Source organism: Lepidochelys olivacea (genome assembly GCF_965140295.1).
Source record: "Lepidochelys olivacea isolate rLepOli2 genome assembly, chromosome: 7".
NCBI classification, from domain to species: domain Eukaryota; kingdom Metazoa; phylum Chordata; order Testudines; family Cheloniidae; genus Lepidochelys; species Lepidochelys olivacea.
The window spans coordinates 15,656,187-15,679,377 of record NC_140417.1 but is presented as its reverse complement, the minus strand read 5'-3'; the positions used below and the strand labels follow the sequence as shown (position 1 = coordinate 15,679,377).

The following is a 23,191-nucleotide window of genomic DNA, read 5'->3' as shown; positions in this document are numbered from 1 at the left end:
CAGACTATAGGCCAGTGATCCCCAAACTTATCCTCTTGCACTCCCCTCCCCTTTACCAGTAGTAGAATGTGTCTGTGCCCCTCCCAGGCCGGGAGCCAAGAGCGGGGGGTCATAGGCCGAGGGCAGGGGCCCAAGCCAGGAGCAGGGCTGCGGCCAGGGCAGGGTGGGGCTGGGTGGCGCGCTCTCTCCCTGTCCCCTCGTGGGTGCTGGCCCAGGCCCCCCTGCACCCTTATGGGGGGTGCCCCACAGTTTGGGGACCACTGCTATAGGCTGTTCTCAGGTAGGTTTCTCAATCTGTCCCCTTGAACTGTTCTACTCTATGTAAGTAATTATTCATTAGAGCAACAACTTGAATTTGGGTCTCCCACATCCCAGGCAAGTGGCCTAACCATTCTCACTCTCTCTCTGACCCAGTGATTAGTAAACCAGCTTCAACAGGAGAGACTGAGAGAGACTTGACCTGACCCAGAATACCCTGGCTTGGTGGTTAGGGCACTCCTTGGATGTGGAAGACCCAGGCTTGTATCTCTGCTCTGAACAGGGATTTGAACCCAGGTCTCCGCTCTCAATGTTGTTTCAGATTGAATAAACAGGGTCATTTCACCAAAAACATTTCAGAATTTTCAGACTTTGTTCACCCGAAAACTATTTTTTTTTAATTTTTCAGAACTCCCACCAAACAAAAACAAACACTCGTTAGTTATTCACTCAGCTCTAGTCAGGAGGATGGTAGATTTTGCAGAAAAGTACATTTCAACTATCTCTGTTCTTACAGTCAAGCAGTTGGGCAGAATGGGCCACGCTCACTTCTTTGTTCCATATAGCCTGTTATTTACCTAACAGACCTGCTCTTACCAATCCCCGCCCAGCTGTTTACCCACCAGGAAGAAGGTGAGAAACACTGTCTCCAGAGTTAGTAGTATTGTTATTTCATGAACAGGATGGGACAGCAGTGTAGCATATGCTCTCCAGCATGGTAATCGGAAATTCCATAACATGCGTGCTCCTTAGTTTAGCCGAAAACTCCAAAGACCCTTCCAACTCTATTTACACCAAATTTCTGTGCCACCCACTGCACTAACAGGCCAAGCTTTTGATTTATTTTACACTTACCTCATTGCACCCAGGATTATCAACCAGTTGGTGACTACTGGCATGAAGGGGCTGACCAGCATTAACAGGATTCAGGACCACCTTGTCTCCAATGACAACCTGAAGAGAAGTACTTTGCAATCAGATTCAGAAATGGTCCCCAGAGTTACCTTTTTCTGGGTGTAAAGCAATGAGGTTAGGCCATTGGATTACAGTTTAGAGATATTTCATGCAAAGTAAATAGGAAAGACACTGGTATCTTTAAAAAAAAAAACCCAAAAACCCTGACAATTTCAGAAGAAAATGGATATTTAAAACATTCAGAGTTATTTAAGGCTTAAAGACACCTACACAACTGGGCTAAGTGGCATATAAAGGAAAACTAAAATTTCCACTGATTAAGTCTTTGTCTTCCATACAGTTATTTCTGTGTCTAACATCTAACAATTAATTCCTAAAACCAAAAGTCATCAGAAAGATTCTCCTCCCCCATTAGGAGTTTGTGTGTCTTAACCTACGCTGTTTACTCTCAATTAATGAGGTCCAATCACGTGTGGTAAGCTGAGTGTACTTTATCATGGAGGGTGAAGGTCCCACGTATCCTATACGTTCCTTCCAGGACAGTTTCTTGTCCAAAGCCTCCCAATCTTACTTTAAGACAAAAAAAAATATATATAAAAAAATATCCATAACAAAAATCTTAGTTGAGGGACTTGAACTCCCTTCAATACAGAGAAAGCAGAACATTAATGGAGTTTATATGAAGTTTCTTCTTTTTAAATTAACTGAACACAAACTACATTAATCTTCAAGGTGCTATTCCTATAATAAAGAAATAAAGACAAGGACATTCAGTTAAGGCTGTATTTCGCATAGTGGTGGGATAACTACATTGAAATGAACTGTCTAATCTACATGGATATGGATATGCTCTATTTCATGGAATCTACCCTGTTTGGGTGCCCTCTATCAGGTAGGGCTGCACTGCACAGCATACTGAAGTCCTTGGCTTCTCTTGAATATAGGCTGATGAGCCATGCCAAAGTCCATCATGGCTTTGTGAGGTAGAAAACCATTTACTTGGGATTATGACAACCACATTCATTCTCACTTATCCAACGTGGGAACACAACGGACATCTCCAGAGATTAAAAACTAGGGTATTAACTCAGAATCAACACCTCCCACAAGCAAGGCAACCATTTATTTAGTCTAATTCTGATAAAATTCTTGATACAGAAATTCATAACAGAACCTGAAAGACTCATAACTACAGCCCCATGAACCAACATACTAATTATATTTGTTCTAAATGACTTGACATTTCGTGCCATTTTGAACTTGGTGGGGATTTAGAAGGCTACTGTATTTAGATTCCTTATTCCTTCCAATCTTAATCGTTCCTTGTTTCCAAATCAGTAGTTACCATAGTGATTCTCCTCCCACACTGTTCAGCACAGGAAAAGGGCTGTGGCCATTAATATTACACGTTATAAAAGCCTGTACATTTAATGAGTCAAAAGTAAGGAAGCAATTGATACAAGCTCTTTGTATTTTACACCAAATCTTCTTGCATCTTCTTCTGATGTTCATCTGCACTTACACTGTCTCCTATGGAACGCAGTTTGTAGAAAGGCTGTATATAGAACCAGGAACCCTCGTTTCCAGCTTCATCCAGGGTCACCCTCATAGCATTCTTCTCTAGCAGAGCTGGAAGCCTCTTATTTACTGTCAAGTATTTGTTACTTTTTAAGTGCAGCAGCTAGAACAAAAATTACAATTTGTTTCTGTAAAGGCAGACATAGGTTTCCTTCGATAAACACGGACTAAAGGTTATATAATAGTCTGAGCGTCTGATCATAATACATGGAAATTAACTTCAATTGCGAAGACTGAATATTACACTGGCCATAACAAATCCAGAGACAATTGGACTTCTTGTTTTGAAGTCATTTTTTGTAGGCTTTAGACTGGTTCATGGCACTGAGCAGCTTCCGTTAGCGTAAATGTCCATATCATTCTGATGACAGACAACAGAAAACTGCTTTTGCCAATTATGCTCTATGTTTCAGCAGTCAGATACCAAGGACCAGGAGATATTGGTGACAAAACTCTTTTCCTTCATGGGGATGGGTGAGGCTTCTCTCAAGTGGCTGTGCTCATTCTGAAATGGGAGACTAATGAGGTTAGCTATAAACATTTCTTCTCTCCCCATGAGGTGCCGTTTTATCCTTTTGTTTCAATACACCATGCAACATCATATATAAACCTCACTGTACTGGTGATACATATCTATAGGATATAATGGACCATCTCATAGTAGCCCCATTGTCTAGCTCACACGTTCATTTGGATTAAACATAGCAGGGTTGAATCTTAATGAAAGCAAGACAATGCTTTTGGCTTTGGATGTTTTGCTGTCTGTTGGCTGTTTAAGCAGGCCCATTATTCACAGAAGACATCTGCCACTGAGAAGGCTCCTACAGAACTGGGGTATCCCTCATAACTAGGCTGGGCAGAATTTGAGATTTTTTTTTTTTAAATACATTTCAGTGGATAATAGCAATGTTTATTTTTAAGCATTTTCTTCTGTTTTTATCTATTTAAATTTTTACAGTGGGGGAAACTACGGGGCAGGACAGACAATAATTGTTTAATGGCAGCAGACACTGAGATTCAAAGAATGAAAGCTTTACAACCATTAAAGTTGTCAACATCACAGGTCAAAGCATACAAAGTGAATCGCCTTAAATCAAAATGGAGTAAATTCTCTAGCAGCTTTTTTCTTACTTTGCTTATCTGTAAATCTCAATTATCAAATGGAAATACATTTTGGTTGGTTTGGGTGTGTATGGTGAAGCCAATGTTTACCAACATTTACCGATACAAATCTAATCCTTCCTCGCCTACTGACAACTGCGCTTGGTACAGAGCAGTGACTGATTAGAAATGCTTATTGCAGTCTCTTGTTCACCTGACAAACTGACAGATCGCTCTCTCAGATGAGGACCATGCCACAAACTATTGACATTCCAATGTTACACTTGGGCTAGATTATTGTAGTGCCTTTTTTCAAAAGGCTTTTCTTGAAGTTGTTCCCAATGCTGTAATAGCTGCAGAACAGAACTGCTTGTCTTCTCCTTACAAGAGGGGAGAGAGGAACCTTTGCTCCCTGCAATCCTACTCTGGCTGATGGTATGGTCAGAGGATACAAATTAAAGTATTTGTATAGAAAGTCGTACATAATCTTAGATCCAAATGCTTACAGTTCTCTTCCTCTACACCTCCACCTGGCAGTTGTGATCAGATGAAGTGGGTTTGCTTTCAGTCCCCAGAGGGGATCAGAGAACCCTGAGTTGTTGAATGCTCAACCAGTGGAGTCCCCCATTTAAGGCTGCATTTAAGGCATGACAAGGCTTGTCCTTGATTATTATTAAAACACTTCCCCAGCATCTTGTTCTTGGTGTTTGTGACTCATTGCTATTCTTTGCATTCGCTGGGAATCCATCTTCATCAAGTGGGGCTGGCTTACCTGAGGTCTACTTCACCAAATCCCTTGTTCAGTGTGGACTATGATTGCATTGGTGGGTTGATTATTTTGGTTCTTCTGCTTTGCAGTGGGTTTACTATACAGTGCTGTACAGCACTTTGGGGATAAAATGAGAATAAAACGAAAGAAGTTCTACAGAATTGTACACTGCTGTGTATTTGCCATCTACCAGATGGCCAGGTCAAGGGTATGAAGGATATTCTAGTTTAAAGCATTCAGATGGTGCTCTGAAAAAGGCAACATTTATAGCAAGATAAAAATGCCTCCATTTTAAAATCTCACACAGCACACAGAACCATAAATGTAGTTCTTTCTTCAGAGTACCATGCTTCTGGATAACCCAGTCACAGCTTGCAAGACAACACACTCCGATCTCGGAATTCCTCTATTTTGAAGTATAATTGTACCTTGGGTGGTTCAAGTAGGACCCTACAGAGCTATGTCTTACAGAGTAGACAGTATGAACAGGGCCACAAGCATACCTGGATAACATTGCCATACTGGATAACCGTTCCCAGCAGTTTCCTGTTTTCAGTCTCATTCTGTTTCTTCTCCAAATCTGCTGCATGCTGAAATTTAAGAAGGAAAATTGTGGAGATAGAAAGTGTTGTTATAAACAGTGCTGGCAATTACTTACTGTAATAAAACATCAGCGTACTTCATACCGTTGGAACAAATGTAACCATTTGAAGCGGACAATCAGATTTCATCCTTTACAATTTTCAGGAAGGAAAATGATTGAATCTGTACTATTTGAACTATACTGAAGTGAAGCAGCAACTCTGAGGAGTCAATGTTTTGACTTCAAACTGACTGAAGCTTTCTGAATAAAACATGAGATGAAAAGTTTCAAAAGGAAACTGAGCCATGAGAAGATAGGTAAAAAGGAAAGATGGACAAAAGGGGGATTCAAGCTGGCAGCCCAATCTTCCACCTGCTCAACTTTAATATAAAATAAAGCACGAGGACTAAAGAACTGCAGGTTTGGTCCCCATGTCTCTAATCAGGCAGTTTCCAAAAACTTAGATTTTACTCTGCCAAGACAAATCGCCCCCTTCACTCTTCATCCATTAAACCTTTTCATGGTGACCATCGTCATCCTATTCATTAGATAGGCTTCTCTAGACATACAGCACTGGAAGAAGGGACTGTTTAGTTCTAAACTTCCCAATAAGGGAAAGTTCAGAGTTCATAAAAGAGATAGAATAGTACTTCCCCGAGTCAGACACAGCACAAAACTTCCCCAGACACGCTCTGCTGCAATGCCTTTCAATTTCAACCTGCTGTATACATGATGATCTAATCCAGGGTCTCTCTTTACCAGACAGACATTTCAACCACATGGAAGCATCCACAAGAAGATATGAGGAAACCAAACCTGATTTATAACCTACTCAGATAAGGATCTGAATTCTAATGCTACCTCCTTGTGAAAGCCCTAGTTTGTTACTCTTCCATATTTCTTTCCTCTTCATTTTCATTTTATTTTCAGACTTAAGCAACTTACCCCATGTTGTTTTCAAGACGCTTTGTTTTGTAAAGGTGTACTGGTTCACCTTACACCAAGGCCAGAGAAAAATACAGATTATAGGGAAGAATTCATTTAAATCTGATGTCAGAGCATGCTTTTAAACTAGATATCAGGCATTTAGAAAGTCTATGCATAAACTATTTTAGTTCTCAAAACTTCTGCAACCACCCTAGAACTCACTTGTGCTCAGTTACCTGTGGGTGATGCAATGTGAGACAATAGGCTTCAGCATATCAAAGAGCAAATAGTGAGTCATGTGTTGGTAGAAAATAATTTTGCTTTTTTACAACTCCATGTATCTTAAGTGACTTCTGTTAGAAGATATGCTGAGTAGGACAACTGGCTTTCTCCATGAGCATCTCAAGTGTAACTGTACATTTCAGTACAACCAATATAATGCAAGACAATTTAAAATGCTTAAAGATCTAACATTGGGACTGCTAGATTTCAGATTATTCTACAGTGAAAAGATTTCTTGAAATCTAATATTAATTTTGGGCCCAATTCTGCAAGGCCCTGAGAGCCCTCTACTCCCCAGGACAGCAGTGGAAGTTGAAGACATGTATCATGCAGAATTGGTCCCTACATTTGCTTTAATAGAGCTAAAGAATCCATTGCATATAGGTACAAATGAAGAAACAAGTTAAGTTCAAGTATATTCCAAAAGCTTAAAGAGAACAGACAACACTGCACAAGTCAACACACTGGAAAGAACAAATTTTATTTACTGACCACTAGATGTCAGCTTTTCAAACAGCACTGATGTTTGATACCAGTCAAAGTCAAGTGTCCCAGATTTCTAAATCCCTTAAATGGTATTAACTTAAAATAACCTGACCTCAGTATTGGGTGCTCCACAGTAGTTGATAATAAATTCCAACAGTGGACAACTACAAGCCAAAAATGGCAAGTGATTAAGTATAAATTGTGGGTCACTAATGTTTCATTAAAGATTACCATGAACTGATCAAAAAAACAGAGTGGGAAATGGAAGGCAGCAGTTGAACATAGATATTTTTTGCCCTGAACCAATATTAAGACATTAGGATTGTTCCAGTATCTTCTGTGTTATCAGTATATGTGTAAATTGACACAAGTGCCCATGAGTTTCATACAGTCGGGAGCTAACTAAGTTGTGGACTACGAATCACACATGCACACAGAACCAAATTCTACCCTTCAGTTAAATTGAGTGGGTTTAAAAGATGACAGTTTTGCACATACCCTGTACTTTACCCAGCATGTAACGGTGATGCAAACTGAGCTATTAAATCTTTCTTCATTTATATTGGAATAGTAAAATGTGGCTATTTACTGTGTAAATGCTTCTTCACTGTGACTAATCATTGAGAGACTACTCCAGTTCACTTGACAGGGGAATTGAGACTGACCACAAAGGGACTTCAGTCGGTTTCAAAGGAATAGAATCAGACCTTAATTATCTGAACTGACTGTATGAAAGAAAGAAAATCAATTATGGCAAAAAAGTGACAGCCCACTGTTGCCTAGCACCATTGCCAGGGTTCTTTTCTCCCTCTACACTACTGACAGTTTAGGACATACCATCTATTTGTTTACTTTGTGGGCTTTAGAAAAATAATCAGCAGCATTTGTTACTTTATACTTACAGCTGACTTCTGAGATTACAGTATTTAGTTTGGGAGTGGGGTGGGATACTTGTAAAGTATTAACTCTACAGACAACTTTACAAGCAAAAAGTTAAAATCATAGCTTTAAGATAAAATTGAGGCAAACACTAAGTCTTTGTGCAACAAAGGAGTAGGGCCACCACATGGCTTTCTTTAAGTGATATTTTCCTACAGGGGTGCTTTCTAGTTTAGAGTACCCGTAGGCTTAACATGGGCTTTGATAGACTAAAAATATTTGGACTTGTAATTTTAATGTGAAGTGCTTCAGCCATATAATTTTAAGGTAAATATAGTTTATTTAGCACTAAAGCGGATGCTGTCAACATGCAGTAGTTAAATTACTCAAAGCAATTTCTTAGAAATGTAAAACTGAAAACTGTTCTCTGACCAGGTTTTAATGCTGAATTCACATGCAAGCTTGGTTCAGTAAGGGCAGCCATCACAGATCACTAAAATTAGATAAAAGTTTGCAAACACATATGGGAGATGAAACCTGGGGCCTAACACCACAGGACTGGATCTCACTAATCTTCTGTAGCAATACCCACATGAGCAGTCCCACTCAGCTTAATGGGCCAGATCCTCAGGTGGTGTAAATTACCATAGCTCCATTGACTTCTCTGCAGCCTACCAACGTTAATACTTACATGTAGTTTATTGAGTAGCACTGCATCTGTGGTGCTGTTAGCTCCTGGCTTTGCTGCTTTCCAGAACTGCTTCTGTGCAGAGTACCGGTTCATAGGGCATAGCTTAAACAGGCAATCTACAAACATACAGGAAATAAACTGAGAGATTGCTTTAGCAATTCCGAATTATCCACTTTTTTCCCCTTTTACTTTTAATATTGTCCAAACATTTCAGCTACAGGGAAAGGTTTACAAAACAGATTCCAGGAAAACTCTAAATCTCAGACTGTGATGCTTTTTTGGGTGACAGCAATGTTGCCCCATGAATGGTTTAAAAACAACACACACACACACAAAAAACCCTGATGCTGCCAGACTTGTAAAGCAAGACCAGAGAAAGCTGAAACTTAACCAATTCCTGTCAAAAATGCTACCATGTGAAAAGGGGAATTTCAGTCAGTGGTTCAGTTAGGTAAAATTTCTCAAGCTTTTCCCATGCAAATAGGCAAACAAGATTTACCCAAGTCTTCAGAATCAACATATTTAAACATTCACAATTACAGCACTTCCTCTCTGTAACACAGGGCTTTTGATCCTTGGATCAAAAAAAGCTTTCCAACAGTGGATAAGTTTCATTTTCCATACTGCACAGCTCGGGCAACTGAGGCAAAAAGACAAGTAAAGTGACATTTCCAAGGTCACACAGCAGTCAGAGTAGAGCCAAGCAGACTCGGTCCCCTGCCTTGTCTTCTTGACCATGGCATGGAAAAAAGTGTGTCAGTATGGACATTCCTAGTGTAATATTCCTAGTGAAGCACCAGCACCTGGGCACCAAAGCAAGAAACTTGCAGATCATACAGGAGAAGTATCATCTTTTACTGATTTCCTAGACACTGTTTAGGAAACATTCTGCTTTGCAAAAACTGGGTATGACAGCTGATTAGCCATGTTACAAATAAGTTTCTATATTAATGAGATGCTCACTGATCAGTAAAAACTAAATTAGCTGCACTTTTTCCTCGTCAGTTGCTTAGCAACTGACAATGCAAAAATTAAATTAAGCTATTCAAATTTAGTGCCTGAAGTAAAGTAACAGAAGTTTAACAGCCAAACGCAAAGGCAGCTGTTCCAGGCACCTCTTTGGCAATTATTTGGAAATAAAATTTGAGGCTGTTAGTTACACAATGAATTTAAAGGCAACCATTGTATTCATACAGAAGAGTAATGGAATTGGAAAGCTAGATAGTTAAGGGAATACCCATTTCAGAGTCTGTTCTGTAGACTGTAGAGCCTTTTTCCACAGGGACACCTAATAGAATAGGTGAGCTAATCCCCTGGAGAAAGAAGATAAACCAACTGCAAGTCTAGTCATTTAACTTCATTGGAGATCTTTTATAGCCACTGCAGATACACCTGGATGAAATTAATAGGAAACTTCAAGAAACACAGAACTAGCAGCACAAGTGGATGGCAACACAATGAACCCAATTTTCAGAACTAGGATAGAACAAGGTACACACTAGGTGGCCAAATGGTGGTTCATTATAATAAGAAATGAAGTAGAGTCATATTGAGCTAATTTGGGGATATGCACTGATATGGGCAATAGAAAGGACTCAAGTACATCAGTTCATAGGGCCACTTAACTATTGATTCATAGCCTTCAGATGCATAACAGATGTGAGAAATGCAGCATGCACTAAGCTTTCAAGTTATGTTCTTTCCCAGAGAGTTGCATTTTTAATTTACATAAAAATGATTCATGGAGATTGACAGCAGAGAACAGGATTTAAAAGCCATTGTAAGTTGGTACTTTCAACTAAAACTATGCATTGTAAGCAACACACCTGTAATAAGAATTTCTATTTCTGCTTGAGCCATCAGTTCACACAGTGCCAGCAATTAACACACAGCATTGCACAGCAGAATTAATCACACACTGTCTTTAGTCACAGAGCAAGTGCATTTCCGAAGCCAGAAGTGTTGTATTTTGAAGTCAGGCTGAACTTTAAAATGGATGTCAGCAAAATAAATCCCTTGGTAGTGTTTTCTTATTCTTAAAAGAAACATTTGACCTTGACCACTCAAATGGAAACACATGATGTAATGGACGGGAAAATAATGCAAAATAGTTTGCCCACATTCTGTCTCTATTTAAAAAGCTAGAAATCTAAAGCGAACATTAAAAGCATTTGACCCTCCTATTTGAATATTTGTTTTGTGAAATCTAATTCTTACATGCTTGAGGTAAAACATAGCCTTATTTGTCAACCACCAGCCAAATACAAAATCATTCTAATATGGATGTATCTTATTCAGGGATTACACCCTGACCTTAATGGATTTTATGGCCCTGGGATCTCTAAACTGCATGAGCCTATGAACCTACTAATTTTATCTTTATCTCTGTCCTAGCTGTACATCAGTCATGGCTAACAGTACAGAAGAGCAGGTTTGATTGTGGCAGTGTTCAACACAATGCAATCCATTACAGTACAGGTGTTTGTGGAACAAAGATAACACCTGTCAACCATGAATTAAAAACTTCAACACTCCTGAAAGGTAGATGGTTACATCCATTTTAAAGGTCCACAAATGGAGGCACAAAGAGGCTCCGTCTACACTATGAGCTAAGGATAGGATTCCCAGCTCATGTAGATATATCCACGCTACTGCTCATCTGAGCGAGCATGCTAAAAACAGTACGGTAGCCATAGTAGCATGGGCAGTGGTGGGACGATGCAAGCCACCCTGAGTAAAAACCCACCTGAAGCCTATGGTACACACTGAGGGCTGAGAGCACCTGCCATTGCTGCTGCTGCTACGGCTACACCACTATTTTTAGCATGCAGGCTCACATCAAAGCTAACGTGAATATGTCTATGCAAGCTAGGAATCACGCCCCAGCTCCAGATGTGGATGTAGCCTGAGTTAATGACAGAAGTCAAAACAGAATCTTTAGCAGAAGTTCCCAGCTTCCCACCACAGGAAACCCTCTTTCCCCTTGGATAAATCTTTATCGTACTTTGAGTCATTCTGAAGAAAAAAAAATTCTTCTATTAAGTAACCTAACCTGATAGAATACTGCTTCCTGTGCTGGTGACTAAAACAAAGATTGTAATTGACTCAGTGGAAGGGGAGACCTAATTAAAGAGGTCGAAGCAGCAAGATTACAGTTTTCCAAGGACTGAGGGTGGAAATTCTCCATATCCAAAAATTTCTTCACAGTAGATATCAACACTGCAAGGGCAATGGGCGAGAGAGTTATGCTTGTTGCACTCTCTGGTGATGCTTTCCCCCGCGTTTAGCAATGTCCCCAGAAGATACCATGACCATTCCCTGATGTTTCCAATATTGATTCCCTCTCACTTGACTACTGTGCTGGCCTTGGTGATAAATATAAATACACACCAAAATTACATTAAAAGAGCAATAGGTTGCAAAATCAAACACTCAAAAGTTAGGAAATGCCAGAATTAAGATCACCTGTGCAACCCTTAATTCACCTCTCCCCTTTGTTCATATGTATCACAATAGTTTGAATTATGTGACCACATTCTGTTTTTCCCCGGGAGCCCTGCCTCATTCAGTGCTCAAAAAGGATAGCACTTATTTAATGAGCAGCTATTCAGTATTTTATTTTCTCCTTGTTTAATTTGTTGCTAAAATTTTAGGCATATTAATTCATGTCTGCTCTGAAAACAGAATAAATAATTTCCTAATGGGCTTTTCGGTAGCTTTTTGGAGAGGAGAGACAGAGAGATTAAGGTAAAAAAATATTCACTAAAAATGTAGATGTCCAATCTGAACTGATTTTTCAGAGTGAGTATTCAGCATTATATAGCACTTTATATGTTCGGAGAACAGCTCCCATTGATTTCAGTTGCAGTTGTGAGCATTCAGCACTTCTGCAAATCAGGCTCTAGAGTCTCAAGTCAGAAAATGAGGACCGTACAATTTGCAACTACCTCTGAAACAACTGGTTTAAGCAACCTGACTAGCATCATACAACAACTGTTTGTCAGCAGCAAGGATTGAATCCAGTTTCCCAGGACAGCATTCAACTCTCTTAACCAGGAGATCATCCTCTCTCTTCCTGCAGTCCCCTACTTCGTTCACTAGACATGTTCAAATCAGACCCTGGTGCACATCTAAATAGAGTGCATCAGATTGCAGCCCCTCCACCTGCACCTGTTACTGAGGTCCTGGCTGAACTTTTCCCACACCTCCTGATCCTGGCACACTCCATCCCTGGCCCCACAAAGTTGCAGGCCCTCCTTGTCAACCTCCTTCTGGCAATGGCCAGATGGCCATCCATCATACCAAGAGGAAGAAGTTGGATGGGAGGTTGAAGGGGTACTCTGCGACTGTGGGGCCGATTTCTATTCCCTTGCTCAGTCACATCTCCAAGCGGAGTTCCTCTGGGTGGTGTCCATTGACCCCCTTAGATGCCTTCGATGAACAGTGGACGCAGTCAGTGGTTCTCTGTTCCATGTCCCCTTCTGGTTACCTCATTTTCACCTTAAGACCTTTACTCCCATCCCTGTTTTTTCATTTGTTGTCCCCTGCAATTACTTGTGGCCTGGATTCACTGCCCAACTCCTTCAGTTAAGAGGAAGGGCCTTTAGCGATGAGCAGACTTAGGCTCATAATCTCCTGGAACCACAATAGGTACACCCGCCCTCAGATTCAGCAACAAATGAGGGAACGGTCCTACAGACCACAACAGTCTCCTTCGATACTCAACCGTGACATAGCCCAAGAGCAGGTCCATCCTGCACACTGAGTAAGGCAGGGGTCCAATGGGAAAAAATAGTACGTGATCATGTAATTGGAGGCTGTTTTAATGTATAGGCACAAAGAGAACAAAGTAAGGTTGCACAGGCAACCTTAATTCTGGCATTTCCTAACTTCTGAGTGCTTGACTTTGAGGCTTAATAATGTTCTTTAAAACAGAGGAATTTTTTGCACCTAGGGTTTTGAAAAAAAACAATGAAAACAAATTCAATCATAACACATCATACTGCCACCCACATGGCTCATCAGCAGGGTTGGAACCTTGGATCCACGATGTAGACCTCACCCACTTGAGCTAGGGTTGCCAATTGTCTAATCACACAAACCCAAACACCCTTGCCCGCACCCACTGCCCCAAGGCCCCACACCTTCTCCAAGGCCCCACCCCACTCACTCCATCCCCCTCCCTCCGTCGCTCGCTCTCCCCACCTTCACTCACTTTCACTGGGCTGGGGCAGGGGTGCGGGAGGGGGTGAGGGATGCAGGCTCTGGGAGGAAGTTTGGGTGTAGGAGGGGGATCTGGGCTGGAGTAGGGGTGCAGGAGAGGATGTAGGCTCCGGCCAGGAGGAGCATACCTCAGGCGGTGGTACTGCGGGGCTAAGGCAGGCCCCCTGTCTGCCCTGGCCCCATGCTGCTCCCAGAAGTGGCCAGCACATCCCTGCGGGAAGCAGGGGGTCTCCACACGCTGCCCGTGCCCACAAGTGCCGCCCTTGCAGTTCCCATTGGCCGCAGTTCCCGGCTAATGGGCGCTGCGGAGTCGGCGCTGCAGGCAGGGACAGTGTGCAGAGACCCTGTCCTCCCCAAGGGCCGCAGGGAAGTGCCGTCCACTTTGGAAGAGGCATGGATCCAGGACAGGCAGTGAAGGACCAGTCAGGTTTTAGTGCTACCAAATGACATGGATTCTGCTCCCCTGGGTTTCAGTCCATGTCCCTTCCATGAAGACTATGGAAATTTTTTTAGTTTGGCCCAGGCTCTATATTTACTACCTCGCTCACCATTTTTGCAAATGGACACAACTACTTTAGGTTTTTAAGGGGCCACCTCTACATATTTGTGTTAATTGTCCGCTTGATTATTTTGAAGTAGAGCACCCGGAACACTTTGACCAAGGCATAAGGAAAGTGCTTCGTAAAGATCCTTTATGTACCAATGGATACGCTCCAAAAACTACTGCAACTAAAAAACTATCCATCCCCCTAAAAAAAAAAAAAAAAAAAAAAAGCCTTTCAAACAGGAAATCTACAAAATATGAAATACTTGAGTAAGTCAGCTACAGAATTGCTGAGTATTTCATACAAACATAGCTGTTTCCTCATTTCTTGATAAAAATCAATTGAACTCTTATTATGGAGAGTTACTAAAATTAAAAGAAAATTAACAGTTCCCGAGTGAATTTTAACAGTTCCCTTCACCCTCTTCAGTTCCTGAGGCCAGAGTTTATTCAAACGAGCTCTTATTGAAAGAACTTTAAATTTGTCTTTTTAAGGCAAAAAAGAAGCTTTAAAAAGGAAGTAGAAAATTTAAGTTGACACATCAGAAAGCAACTGTAAGGTCTCAAAACTACATGCCTGTGAAATTATCATAACTTAAATATATACACAGCATATCAACAGATAAAAAAATCCATTTATGTTGAAAACTGAATGAAGATCTCTGAGTGAAAGCAAAGTCTTTTCAAGCAGTGGAGCATTAAGAACAATGATCAAAACTTATTCACCCGCAGATCAGTTCCATCTTCTCAAAAACCCGAGGTCTGATTACCACATTGTCTACTTCTATACCTCTGCCTTGCTAGACTTGAAATGATTCTATATCAGTCAAGGAGCTTCAGAAAATTTAGCATAAAATGGGCTGTAGAAAAATGCAGAGTATTAATCTTTTATGGATTTCCATGCAGAAAAAACATCTGCTTCCATTGAAAGAATTACGGTCTTTGTCAAGGGAAAACTTGCCTTTTCCCTTGCGGGTTCGGGTTGAGTGCCTGAAAACAAGTCTTCTATCAAGTAAGGTGGCATCAATACATTTCAAAAACGTTTTCTTCCTAGGAGGCATTAAAATAATAAATAAATAAAATAAATGTTCAGCATCCCAGCCCACTAATGGCAAGGCAATGACTGGAAAAATTTACGTATAGGCCAGTGGAAGCGTATTTATATTCTAAATGAGGACCTGCAGTTTAATTCCCTGTATCACTGCCAGATCACCCAACACTCAGAATTCAATATTGCTAGATTAATTACATGACAATATATATGGGGGGTTTATGCTGCTCTGAAAACCATGTTATTTAAGCGAAGTATCTTGCATGGCTTCAGAGCTTTCAACTTGATCTTTTAAAATAAATGAAGCCATTCAGTAATACATCTCACCAACATATACTCCTCTTCACCACAGTTCAACTAAAAGGCTGTATAAAGGATTCTTGGACACAGTTTAATTGTCTCGTACAACTAAGCCAGAGATAACCACCCCAGTGGATACCGAGGAGACACTAGGCAACCAGCCTTGTGCCATTTCTCCTCTGCCACAGTTTATGCTCACGGAAGCTGCTACCTACATTTTCAAAGTCTTACCAGTATAGAAGCCAGCATGGTTAGCATTAGCAACTTTGTTGGATGGTGTATTGGAGTTCAAATGAGAAAGGCAGCAGCAGAGTCAGTTCAAACCATAAGGAAATTTGACACAACTTGAAGATGGTTGGTAAGTGGTAAACTGTTAGTGATTACTAGATACTAGCACTACATAGCCTGGGATGCTCGTTAAGTTAGCTCAGCAAGACAGTGCTAGCAGAAGGCCTTGGCCGTAATCTGATTCCAACAAAAGAGACATCGGGAAATAACTACGAAAATAAACATCTACTGAAGAACCCAAGGCAGTTGAGTGCAGATCATAAGTAAATATTTTTATTTATGAACAAAGGCCAGGAGGCATACAAGCAGCAAGCTGGTTTCTGCTTTGACAAGACAGAGGATCATTTAGTAAGGTGAGAGAGATACAGCGTAAGGTGAGAGAGAACTCAAACCAGGCCCAAAAGAAAACATGGATAGAAAAAGGGAAAACAGCTGGAGTCCCATCACAAGAGAGGGATGGCAAATGAATGTGATTCGTTCAGCTTCAGACACAAGCAGATGCAAGGTCAACAGAAGGGAGAACAAGTACTGATCTAGTCATACTTGAAAAACTTGACAGAGAATCAGACTCAAGGGCAACCAGTTTTCAAGAGGTAACACCGAAAAGGCCACTGAGAAACAGAGCAAAGTTATCAGAGACTGGTGACTTCACAGTGAGGAACGTAAGCTATACAAAGAAACAAAAACACAGCATGTTGCTTGTTGAGAACGAGTACAAAGGATGTTATGATGAGTATGCCAGATACCCTTAAAAACAGACTATGAACAGTGGGAGTTATTTTACACAAAATCAAATTAGAACAGTCAAAGTGATTCAAGTTAACCCCCCAGCTTCAGGGATCTGTGAAGTCAACCAAAATACTTCCATAAATCCTTCTGATGCTCAAATGCAAGTGAGGAACAAAGATGGATATTAAAAACAAAAACCAAAAGACTAATTTACAATGACTAATTTGGCATTTCCGCCCCTCCACGAATTGCTCAAAAAACAACTTACAACTTTTGTGTTTGTTCACTAAGCTAAATTATTCACTGAAATACTGAATCGAAACATATCAACAATGCATGTTTTGGCAGAACACAAGGAATCGCATAGTAGGTGTTTCATGGACAGATTTCACAACTTCACGTAGTTTTAACGGACTTTCCTTGGTTTTCATCATCTGTCATCAGTTTAACTTTGCCATTTCACAATTCAGCTTGCCCTTCGTTACCTAGGCAGTCAAGAATGCAGCTCCTTAACTGTTTCCATAAACTAGGCTGTTCCAAGGCACAAGACACCTGTCTTAAATGTGAATCTTGGAACACTGGCTGGCCACAATGAAAGAAAGACAGAATGCAATGGATGTGATTTAATTATGCCACAGCTTTATTGGTTTAAAATATCTGGGAGTAACCAGCAATAAATGTTATGATGCAGGTCACCATCATTTCCATAACCATTTACACATAATCCCCAATCTGGTCCCAGCCATCCTGTTTTTAGGACCTCACCACCCTCCCCTTGCATCAAGGGAAAGGGGGCTATAAAAGGGGGTGGGTCGTCAGCTCCCTGCTGTTCCGGACGTAGGAGTTCCAACTTCCCCTTCCTCAACTCCCTTACAGGATGCTTTCCTTCAAATCTGTTTCCATTTCATTTTATCTAGCAATCGTATCCCCCACATAAGGAGAATATGCATGGGACATTATCATGAGTGTTACATGTTAAATTGTGATGCTTATAACCTAACCGCCCACCCCCCCAACCCCCACTCCACCCTACTGGGTTCCAGACCTGCTGTGGCAGGAAAATAAATACCAACCCACCTCACTCAAATAATCTGGCAGTGAGTGAAAAATTCCTTCCCAGCCTCCAAGGTAAAAGGGGACTCATGTAATGTCCACAGTAGTCATGAGGAAACCTGGTCCTTGTGTAAATTTTGAGGGTGGGTGGGTGCTGTTAGCCCAGTCCCTGTAAAAGAGGGCTTCTTGGGGGCTGTATAGGCTATAAATACAATGCCTCCATTCTTCTGGTCAGCAGGAAGGGCAATGAGCCTCCCCGACCTGGTGCCAGCTGCTTCCTGACCATCCCTACGAACTTCCGCCAAATCTCTCTTGTCTCATTGTATGTGGGGGGGGGGGGGCAGGAGAGACTTATAGGACAACACCCCTTTTCTTCTGGCCAATCAAATAAGGACCCTCCTGTATGGAGGCTATGGTGAGCACATGCTTTTCTCACCACCTTGGAGGTTTTTTGTTCAATCCATACTACAGAGTTGGAGATGCAGGGGGATTATTGACAGGGAGGGGCATTAGCCATTTAGTTTACTTATCTATTTCATTTTAAATTTTCACTATCTGGCCCCTTAGATTTCAGTCTCACCTTTCATTCTTTACTTTACTTCACTTCCTCCACTTTGCCTGCTCTTCTGGCACAGAGCTTTTGCTCACAAGTGCTGGCACTGAATTCTTTAATTAAAAAAGCATAGCACTAAAGCGGAAGGGTTTATCCTGGATGAGGAAAGGGGGGCTGTTACACAGAGGTTATAAGCACAACAAGAAAAAGTAGATCAAATCTCAATTGAAGCCTAATGGCATGTCCCTTTTAAGCAGTTTAAAGAGAGTCTGATTATGTTATGGACAGTCAGAGCTGAAGTGACTGAGCACAGGAATAAAAAATATGTCTATTTAAGAGTCCTTTATTGTGAGTCATAAGAAACTATGATGGGCCACCACAACTAAAAGAACAGTGGAAAACCAAAGGCCAATATTTCCAACCAGTAGCTTAATATTTTTATGTTTTTAAAATAAGAATTTGGCCACTACAACAAAATAAAAACAAACATAGAGGGAACTCAAAACACCTCATATCATTATGGAAATCAGAGTTAAAAAGGGGAATATCCTAAGAGATGAAGAAACTGAATCAGATGCATTAATAACTGGTAAGTCTAATGTGACTGTGGTGCACAATAACATCCATATGAGAACTTGTTTAAAGTGCCCTTCATTGTGTCCCAGAAAACAAAACATTCACCTCTCCATGGCTCTGCTGTCCCCCGCACTTGTGGCTTATGCCCTTCCTACTTCTTCTTTAAAGGTAACCAGATCACTTCTCCTGTACCACCACTTCTCCTCTCCTCCACAGCGCCCACAAAGGACTTTCAGTCATAAGAAGTGACACTACCAACACCACAGAGGGCACCTGGTGCTTCACAGGGTGGAGAATACAACATCCGGCAAGATATGTGTGCAGCACAGATGTCAACAAGTTAATGATAAAAAGATCTATCCTATAATTTTGGACAGAGTCAAGCAGCATCATTTGATAGATGCCAGCAGCGCAGAGGAGGGAATGTGCCAGATGTGGACAGTCTTGACTTAATTTTAGAAGATGACAGCCCGGAGGTGAGTGGAATACAATAATGCTGCTGAACTCTGCCATGTTGTGCGTCCATAGAAGGAGCAAAACTAGCACCTACAGTCTAAAATGAGCTGTGTTAGACTTGGGAAAGCAACAGGTAGAAAAAACAAAAAAGGAGTAAAGTTTTTCCTTTCACCCCACCCCGACCCCTAGCCCATTCTGTTTGAGGTTTCCACAGCCTTTATGGAAGCCCAACTATCTCTCTCAAAAAATCTCTCCAGCAACCAGCATTCTTTTGGCTGAGCACGAGAAAATACTCCTGCTGAAACGTATCAGATGCTGCTGCTCGGATCTGTCCAGTATCACTTAAGGGTGCAAGCCACTCCCCTTCTCAAGAACGCAGCACCCAAGAGTTCACTCGAGCATGCAAGTAACTAAAACTGGGCCAGCCCCCCCATTATGTAGTTTTAGAGCTTAAAAAAAAAATCTTGTGTTCCAAAGTGCACAAAGAAGTTTACATTAAAAAGTATTGACTGTAACCATCAGCCCTGCTGTGTGGTGTCAGCCTAAGTAACATGGTATATACTTAAAAGGTCTTCATACCAAGCACTCCTACAATCCACAGTACCCCAGGTTCACAGTGATGAAGAGTTAAATTCTGGCCTCGCTGCAGCTGAAATAAGTTCTATAGCTTTAGAGATCAAAAACGAAAGTGGAAAATAGTCCCTAAACTAGTTAAACAGCCCCTTCCAGGAACAGCTAAAAGCAATGCTTTACCAAATAAGGCAAGTGAAAGCTAAAAGCCAGGAAAAAAAAAAAAAACAGACCCATGTTGTATCTTTCAAAAAAGTCAGACAGCTGGATAACAAAAATGTGAGTGCGCCAGTTTTACTAAAGTGGATTGCAAATGGGAAGAACAAATGTTCAGAAACCATGAACGGAAGCAAGGGCTGCCAAGCAGAGGCCAGAAGGCATTCCTCCCAGGCTGCCGGAGCCTAAACCATGTTTTTAATAAAGTACAATTTTGAAAAAAAAAAAAACACGAAATATATCTCTAGATCAAACAAGAATTAATTCAGGGAAGGCCCATGGCCTGTGTCATACAAGAAGTCGGACTAGAGGACTACAGTGGTCCCTTCGAGTCTTATCAATCTAAACAATGCACCATCATCTTCTTATGTGGGCTATGAGGTTATCAGGGTCTCGCTCCTATAAGAAACAGCTAGCGGGTGCTCGGCATCCTAGACGAGGCACTCAGCACTTCACAGGAGTGAGCCCTAAAAGTCGAAGTTGCACTGTGCATCCTGGACTGCCATACATTGACACTGGTTCACAAGATGGTATAAATTCTATTGGACAAGGGAGGTGCAATATTAAGATAGAGTTACTTACCGATGGAAATAAATTCTTCCCATTTAAAAACAAGGGATTTATTGGGTTTTTGTTTGTTTAAACATTACAGCAGACTTCGATAACTCATTTTAGACTAGGTTCTACACCAGAGACCTCATAGCGGCACAGCTGTACCTATGCAGCTGTGCTGCTGTAAGATCTCTCGTATGTGGCTCTGTGCCGACAGGAGAGAGCTCTCCCACTGACATAATTAAACTACCTCAAACGAGCAGTGATAGCTAGGTCAGCAGAAGCAGCTCTCCCGCCAACATAGCGCTGTGCACACTACCACTTATGCCGGCGAAATTTATGTTGCTGGGGGGGGTTCCCCTACATCCCCGAGCAACATAGTTTTGCTGGTATAAGTGGTTGTGTAGATATAGCCTTAGTTTCTCTTTTCTCGTCTACAAAGGAAGAAGGGACAGAGAAGAAAGCTAAAAATGTAGTTTTGATACCTTCCCTATCTCAGAGAATAAACAAGAAGGTCGGCACCAATATTTTAATCATCAATGGCCCTGGACAGAATTTTCTTTTCTTTGCTGGCTTTGTTTCCACCTGCCTTGAAAGAGCAATTTGCAAGTGCTCAAACTACATTCCAAAACTGATCATTTCCCTCCCAATTTCTGGCCAACCCCATCACACAAATTTCAAGAGCTGCACTGTTTATGTACTCCTGCCTTTTGCAACTAACAGCACGGAGCATTAGATGTAAATTTGCTCCTAACACAGGAGACAATTCTGCTCCTTAACATTTTTTTCCTCCTGCTAACTGTAAGATCTTCTTACCAATGTACATCGCACAGTGCAGCTTCTTGGGTCCCTGGGCTTGTGATGGCTGAGTATGTGTTAATGAAAAACACATGGCATCATGCATCATTGTCCATGGCATCATGCAGCATGGATAGTATCATATGCAGAATTCAGATGTGTAGCAAAAGTCTAGAGGTAACTTGTAAGTTTCAGTCAATTTTCTTTTTGCTTCTTTGTCCAACTATCAAGTGGATAAAGTGCCAAATGGTTCCTCTGAGTGCAACAATTAATGTGACAATGCCTGCCTTATTTCCCTGAATCTTCTAGAGTTGAAACAGAAAGCCAAGAGCGAGTACTAGTGGATGGTAGCATATGAAGGAACAAGCAATAGACTAAGATCTTTGATCTATCAGAAGAACAGCATGTGCACAGAGCAAATCTCCTTTAGTGCACCATCAGGAATACACCGCCTTTTAAACCAAGATACAGTAATTCAGAGGAAAAATCTGTGGACACAAGCAAAGCAACTTCAACACATAAGTGTCCAGTTCTGAAGGCTGGTTAATGAATTTGCCTTCTAGAAGAACATAATGTTTGCTATCCTTTGAATTAAAAGCCTTATTTTTCGCTACCTTCTTACATGAAGTGAGTAATCCACATCAGGTTTATTCCCCCTTCCAGCAGAATTTCATACCTTTACACACCATCCTGGCCTTCAAACCCTTTTCTGCAGGCTGCAGAAATACAGTCACATTAGTGTGGTGTTTGAAATCCGTAAGTGGGATGCCACTCAACGGCAACGTTACACAGACAAACAGCCATGTACTGTTACTATCAGATACAAAAATAACCAAAGCTTTATGCCTCCCTTTTTCTTCATCTTGAAAAGCATAGTGGTGGGCAGGACTAAGTGAAAAACATATGGTTGTAACCAAAAAATCTGCTCTTTCAAGCTTTCTTGGTTGCGCTTTGTGCTGCAAAGTGTTACTCTAACGAAACAAAGATTACAACAAGATAGCACAGGACAATTGCATCCTCACGGGGCGTGGATGAGCGTTTATGTTGCGCTCCCTGTCAGTATCCGGCCCAGGCTGGGGAAGTGAATGATTCAACCAGCGGACCAAATTTGGTGATGAATCCTGGTCAGGTGCCACCTGAGGCACGTTGTGCATATGCTAAGAAGCAGCTGCATCCTCTGCAGAAAGCGACATAACTCAATGTACCTTACCCTTTGACCTTCAACATATTACCACTGTGATACACAGGTTTATATTTAGCCTCCAATACACTTGCATTTATGCACATTGGTAACTTATGTCCATTTCTTATAAACCTATAGAAGGTAGTGTTTACTCAAGTCACATCCACCTAAATTTATTTTTCATTTGACAAAGCTGGTTCCAACCATGTTTTCATCGTAGCCCCAATTTTACACAGAGAACAAGAATTAGCAATTTCCATTATTTAAAACGATCTTTCAGCTGCTCCACTGACATCATGGAAATGTGCCAAATGGTACGCAAGAGAACTGGATTCAGAAACTATGGATAGGCTGCTAAGAGACAGAAGAACTGTGCCAGCTGTACCGCTTTCTGAAAGCTTCCCCACCAGCACACTGGAGAAGCATTAACAGTGACAACCCCTTTGCACGGTGAAAGCCACCCTCCCAGGGAGGGCAGATGCACCAGTCATCTAATCATTCAGAGCAGCAAATGAACGTCTTTTTCAGCATCCAAAATACAGCGAGCTCTATTCTCCCCACCCCTTCATACAAATACCCTGCTCTTGTTCCATTTGCTCCAAATCACTGTATTCTATTTTTGGAATAGCA

At 41.3% G+C, this 23,191-nt stretch overlaps 1 protein-coding gene across 1 annotated transcript in view; it reads right to left on the bottom strand.

Annotated features, from left to right (window-relative positions):
• ITPR1 (inositol 1,4,5-trisphosphate receptor type 1) overlaps window positions 1–23,191 on the bottom strand; it is a 258,732-nt gene that overhangs the window by 170,192 nt on the left and 65,349 nt on the right. The window contains exons 4-7 of the mRNA XM_084635131.1: window positions 8,470–8,585; window positions 5,125–5,211; window positions 2,696–2,854; window positions 1,114–1,212 (exon numbers count right to left, since the gene is read on the bottom strand). Of these exons, the coding sequence (XP_084491257.1) occupies window positions 1,114–1,212; window positions 2,696–2,854; window positions 5,125–5,211; window positions 8,470–8,585 (461 nt within the window). The remainder of the gene's footprint in view (window positions 1–1,113; window positions 1,213–2,695; window positions 2,855–5,124; window positions 5,212–8,469; window positions 8,586–23,191) is intronic.